General features: G+C 36.0%; 1 protein-coding gene across 4 annotated transcripts in view; it reads left to right on the top strand.

Moving 5' to 3' along the window:
- The window catches only part of SPAST (spastin), a 39830-nt gene extending 33992 nt beyond the window's left edge, over nt 1–5838 (top strand). For all 4 annotated transcript variants that reach the window (XM_082277188.1, XM_082277190.1, XM_082277189.1 and 1 more), the window contains one exon: nt 340–5838. In XM_082277188.1, coding sequence (XP_082133314.1) covers nt 340–462 — 123 coding nt within the window. In that variant the 3' untranslated portion in view covers nt 463–5838. The remainder of the gene's footprint in view (nt 1–339) is intronic.
- Nucleotides 5839–6115: the final 277 nt, after the last annotated feature.

Below are 6115 nucleotides of genomic sequence, written 5' to 3' on the forward strand. Positions count from 1 at the left end.
CTTAAATTACAAGACTCTTGCATCAGGTCATACACCCCAGTTTGGAAGGGACCTTGAAAGATCACCTGGTCCATCCTTTTGTGGGAAAGGGAACTTAGATGAGATTATTTAGCACCCTGCCCAGTCATATCTTCAAAACCTTCAGCAATGGAGACTACCCCATCCTTGAGGGGGTTGTTGCAGTGAATGACTGTGCTCACTGTAAAATAATTTCATCCTTATGTCAAGGTGCAGCACTCATAGAATGCGTTTTGTTAAAAGCGAATACTCAAGTACTTCTTGAATAAATCAAAGTACATAAACCGCTTGTGACCCTGATGTCTTTCATTTTCTGTTTAGATGAGAAATATCAAACTCTCAGATTTCACAGAATCTTTGAAGAAGATAAAGCGCAGTTTGAGCCCTCAGACCCTGGAAGCGTACATTCGCTGGAACAAGGACTTTGGAGACACCACAGTGTGAGACACTACTGGAAGTGAAACAGTGCTGCCTGGGCAGCAGTTGGTGCATACAACTGGGAAGCAGCCAGAGTTTACAGGACTTCACAGATATTTAAGTATCTGCATTAAAACTTGAGATTAAGAGAAAATTATACAATGTGAAATGTGTTCATCAAAGCCTCCTTGCCATTTAGTGAGGATTTATACACTGTAAGTAAGAGCACAATAGGACTTGACATAAGATTCCTAGCAATCTGATTCTGGTTTGAACATTAATATATGTGTGTTGTTTCAGCTACAAGGCTCTGATGATATTGATCATTGGAAGACCTTTCCCTATGTTGTGTGTGTGTTTTTTTGTTTTTAATTTTGCCATGACATTGATGAACAATGAACTTGGAACAATGGTGTTCAATTGGAGGTTTGTAAACTTCGGTTCATTTTTTTGACTTTTTTATCCTTAATGTGCCAAATAAAACAATTTCCCTGTGCAGAATGGAAGAACAGCATTGGGGAATTACGATTATTAAAATGTTAAAAGCAGCTGGTCTGTTATTATTTGTCTTTTTGTTTTGTTGTAATGTGACTGAAATGTTCACAGGACAGGTTTAAAGAAGACCTTTGATAGCAGAACAGCAAAAAACCCCAACTTTATAAAACCAATCCAAACTGCCTTTTAAAAGAAAAATTACTAAATAAAAGAATAGACTGAGATATTCATTTACTGGCAGTATTTTCTCTTAATGCATTTTGTAACGCTTCCATTGGTAGAATGTTAGCTTATGCTTACAGTGTACAACTTGAGCTCAGATGATGTTTGAGAGAGTAAGTGATGCTAATTGTCAAGTTTCAGAAATGACGTGTTTCTACTCTGTATCTTGGTCTGTTTATGATAATTGAAAGTAAGATTTCCATTGTGATAATTTTTTTAATCTTCACATGTAAGCATTAAAATACGAGGCTACATGTTTAATACATGCCACACATTAATGTTTTTATAGCTTTCATATGTTTTGGTTTATATATTAAAGTATGAAACACTCAACTGATCTGCTTTTTTAAGAAGAAACTGCATCTTTGTACAAATACTTGTTTTTATTATATAAATGACAAGCTGTTAAAAAAACCAAAATCTTAAATGATAGCCTTTAAATACCATAATAAAGGAAAGCATTTTTGCCTTTACTTCTAAAGGCCCAACATCTTGTTTACAAATTCTATATGGATTAAACACAGATGTTTGCAAGGCAGAACACTAGTTCCTTTTTAAAGCAGGTTTGTGGCTTGTTGGGTTTTTTTTTTTGGTTGGTTTGGATTTTTTTTTACAACTCTCCCAACTTAGTGATACTGCAAAAATGTATATTGTTTACTGTTGTTTTAATGAAAATGAGTTGTAAGTGTTGCTTGCTTTTGGTCTTAACAGAGAATTTGTTTTTAGTTTTTCATTTAACTTATTTTTTGGAACTACTTACCTGAAAGTTGACTATAAATAATATATTATGTGTATATATGAAAAAAACCAACCCTAGCTGATAGATGCAGCTGTAGGTATAGTACTCTGAGAGGACTGTGCTCACTGTGTGGTGTTGAGTACTAAATAGCAGAAACTCTGTCAAACCTTTGAGATGCACATATGCAATATGTTTGGGATTCTTCTTTTTTTTTTTTTTCCAACTAGAGATGCTTTTAACTGATCTTAAGATTAAAAGCAATCAAATAAGAGAAGATTGTGTTCCACTAGTATGCCTTTTGAAATAGTCTAACCAAACCACTTCTAGCCTTCTAAGGGTAGGACTCTCTCAAATGTATGTCTTATGTAAATGAAACATGTGACTTTGGTTCCCCTGATTCACTTTTCTGGAGAAATGCTAAAGGATTTCAGATTCTTAAATCTCATGTCTTGCTTTGCCTTAGTTCTGCCTTCAGTAGACCATCTCTCTTGTTGGAGATTCCTGGCTGACTTGATCCATATTTGTAATATTCTTCATAGTGCTAAGCATGACTATTACTGTTGTATTAGCATCTGCCAAATAGCTACAGCTAAGAAAGGGTCTTGGTTTTATTCATAAAGCTTTGGTAAACTTTCCTTGAGATCCTTGGCAAATGAGAACTTTGACGATAATGCTTCTGGTTTTGAGTGTTCCTAAATGATTGTTATAAAACTCTTTGGTTTTGTCCACTTAATTTTAAGGAATATACTAGTTACTTATTTCAAATACATAGTCATTGGCATGGAGATAGGTACCTGAAATGTTGAGATAGAAGTCCCCATCTGCTACAGTAGCCCCGGTATGCATCACAAAAAGTCAGAATCACCAGCTGCTACACAGAAAGAAAAGGGACCTGCCCTTTCCCTTGTTTGTACAACCAGTTCAGGTCAAGAGAGTCTGTGTGATTGGTACAGCTGCCTTTTGGTCTTCTGTTATGCCTCATTGTTTTCTGCTTAATGGATGAACGACAACCCTATAAATTAGTGCTGGAACACAGTAAAAAGAAGAAAATTTTGTTCTGCAACATAATTTTGCCCCACAGCTGCTGCATTATTAGCCCATGGCCAGGTGCTGTTCAGTTCATAGATCTCCTTTAAATGTCTTATGCTATTTTCTGAATAGTGTCTTTTATGAATAATTCTGTTCCCTTTAAGGCATTCTCTTGCATCTTCTCATTTTACATGTACTAAGTCCCAGTCCCAGTGATTCCATCTCTGTGCTGGATTAACTGTGTACAAGAGCAGATCTGGGGAAAAACAACCACAACAGTGGAAAAAAAACACCAAACCCTCCCCTCCCCCTGCTCAAAAAACTCCCAACAACCTCAAATTACCTGTATTTCCCAAGTCTATAGTACTTACATAGAACTTTACAACTATATTTTCCATAAAATCAAGTTATGTTCTAATACAATGTTTTGAATCAAGATAAACAGGACAGTGCTTTTAACCTTTGCAAAGACTGCCATTTCATTAGCTCTCTGACCTGGTTTTTTCCTTTCTTTTTCTTTTTTTTTTTTTTTTCTTTTCTTTCCCCCCTCCCCCCTTTTTTATGTGAATCTGCTCACCGCTAGTGAATGGGTGACTTGACCCACTTTTTTGACATGATCAGTAAGCAGCTTGTCTGGCTCTCTGCAAGTGTGTTTTGCTGATTTTCAAGTGTAGAAGTTACTGGAGGGAGAAAATAAAACCAACCCAAACCCCTTGTGTTTTTCTAACCACCTTTTTCATATATCTTTCTGCTTTTATTAAGCAGGTTTCTCCTTTTTATTAAGCAGGAGCCACACTTTTTTTCTTTCAACATACTGGATGAACAATGTCTTTGCAGGCAGCAGGCTCTTACTTTTGGTGGTATAACAGGAGGCGAAAATCAAGCACTGTAGATTGCTCTTTCTCCTTAAAATGAGAATTTGTTACGTGTTATGATGTTCCCTTTACTAATGTTGACTTTTCTGTAGACTACAGCAAACCTGTGCAGGTTCTCTGCATATGCTAAGACAACACCAACACAGAATATTAAAGATAAGCCTTAAACTAGGGTATTTATGCACAAATAAGTTTCTCTGTCCTGTTAATTTCTTAGACTTTACAGAGTTTAGTGTATTAGAATTAGGCATTGTGCCCCTGAGATGTCTTACTGACTCAAAGCCAGTCGCTAATACAGTTCTGTTGAATATGGCCCTGCAACTTTATGTAGATAAGAAATGTGATAATAACACTTTAAAATTAGTAAGAATGGGATCTCTAAACTGAGAAGGAATGTTGTCACTGCACTAATTAGAGGCTATTGCTGGTTTTACTTTTACATTCTCTCAAATGTTTTTAAAATGACAGTTTTTATACATATTACTCAATTAACCTTACCTTCTGGTGTAGAATAAATAGTATTTTTTTCTATTCTAAACAACTGGGTTTTAGCACTGCTTGGCAGTGCTGTGAAGTCCCTCTTGTGAAATTTAAGTACTTTGTACTGGGAATACTGAAGTGAGATATGCTGGCAAATTGAACTGAGACATCTGTTCTGCAACTGGAAAGCAGTGTTCTCCTTAGGGTTTCCTTAATCACCTATAGTGAGACTTCGTGCCCTAGATTTTCATAGTGCTTTCCTAGCCAAGACATGGATAATGCATAGTTGTGCCTAGGACGTGCTTCTCTAGCTTTTCCAGCGCTTTCGTGATGCTTCTGCATGTGGCAGCTGTGGGAGGTGGCCAGTGTTACTGTATCTGATGAGATTTTCATTCCTTCTCTCTGGCAGCCTCAAGCTTTTGTGATGCTTTAAGTTGTTGGGGTTTCTACCAGAAATCGAAATGAAGAGTAGCAAGCAGGTAGTGAATGCAACTAGTTATTTCAGCCCTTGTGCTAATTAGAGGCAGTTTTACATTAGTTTCTCTTGAGCTGCTATTTAGTGTTGAATATTTTACTGACCTGTGTGAATTTTCATGCTTAGGATGATCTGCAGACATCCTAAGAGATGACCAATTGATGAGCTATTTTCTTTTAGAATTTTTTTATTGAATTATAATTTTCAGTATTTTTTCTTTTAGTTAGGGTAATTATAATGCCACAGGATGAGGAAGTTAAGCTGTCACTTCCTGCAAATACAAAATCATCTTGTAAAATATGGGGAAATGTGTATTCTGTTTTTCCTGCTTCTTGTGTAAATTGTTAACTGTCTTAGAGTGGAAACTTCTTACCTTGTCAATAACTACCTCCTGAGTTCAGCAATAATTGGCAAGGTACACACTCCTTCAGTGGATTCAATATACTAGCTCAGCACTGCAGATTCTTCAGAGTCTGATGTTTTGATGTGAAAATGCTTGACATTACTTCTGGAAACTATGGTGATGAACCTTGTTTTGCTGTAAGACTTTCCTTGCCTTCATAAGATAAACTTCTTAAAATCCTTTCTTCAGAGAAGTGGCTTTGAGGATAAAAGGTCAGCATTCTTTGTAGTTGGTTAACACAGGCCTATTTGTCAAAGATGTGGGGGTGTGGCCTCTCAGTTCCGCAGGGTTTTCTCCCATTAGAAGTGGGGAAGAAAGTACTTTATCTAATAGTCGCACACCTGTCAAAGGGACTGGAAGTACAGAAACTGATTTTGCCATATGATTCAAATTTTTAGTCATGTGAAGGGCTAGTCAGTATTTTTCAGAAATCTGTATTAAAGTAATGAAAACCAAAGGTGGAGACAAAACACCATACCCCACCCCCATAAAATATATTGGGCAACTCCAGTCTGGGATGGGATTAATTTTTGTATTTTGTTGTTTTGAAGCACTTTTGTTTCATTGTTCTTTTAAGAATGTTTTCTGAAATGTTAAACACCATTTTACTAATAAGCAATGTAAAAAAGCATGACAAGCAGTCACATAGCTTTAGCTCACAATAAAATGTTTTGTTTGTCCTGTTCTTACTGTTTTCTTGTCTGTTTATCAGATAAAATGTCCAAAACGAAAAGCCTTTTCATTAAACTTGAAGCCTATTAAATTGCTGCTGGTTTAAAAAAAATTTAAAAACATCAGGTGTTGTATACCAGATGATGGAACAATAAATATGTAAATAAATCAGTTTCTAAAGAACATAACTCAAGTTCTTAAAACTAATGTAAACAGAAGTGCTACTTCCTAAATAAATGTGCTTAAACTGAAAGTGTGTGCTTATCCTAGTCTTGCTAGATGGTGGTGAA

The sequence above is a fragment of the Coloeus monedula genome, assembly GCF_965178545.1.
Source record: "Coloeus monedula genome assembly, chromosome: 2".
NCBI classification, from domain to species: domain Eukaryota; kingdom Metazoa; phylum Chordata; class Aves; order Passeriformes; family Corvidae; genus Coloeus; species Coloeus monedula.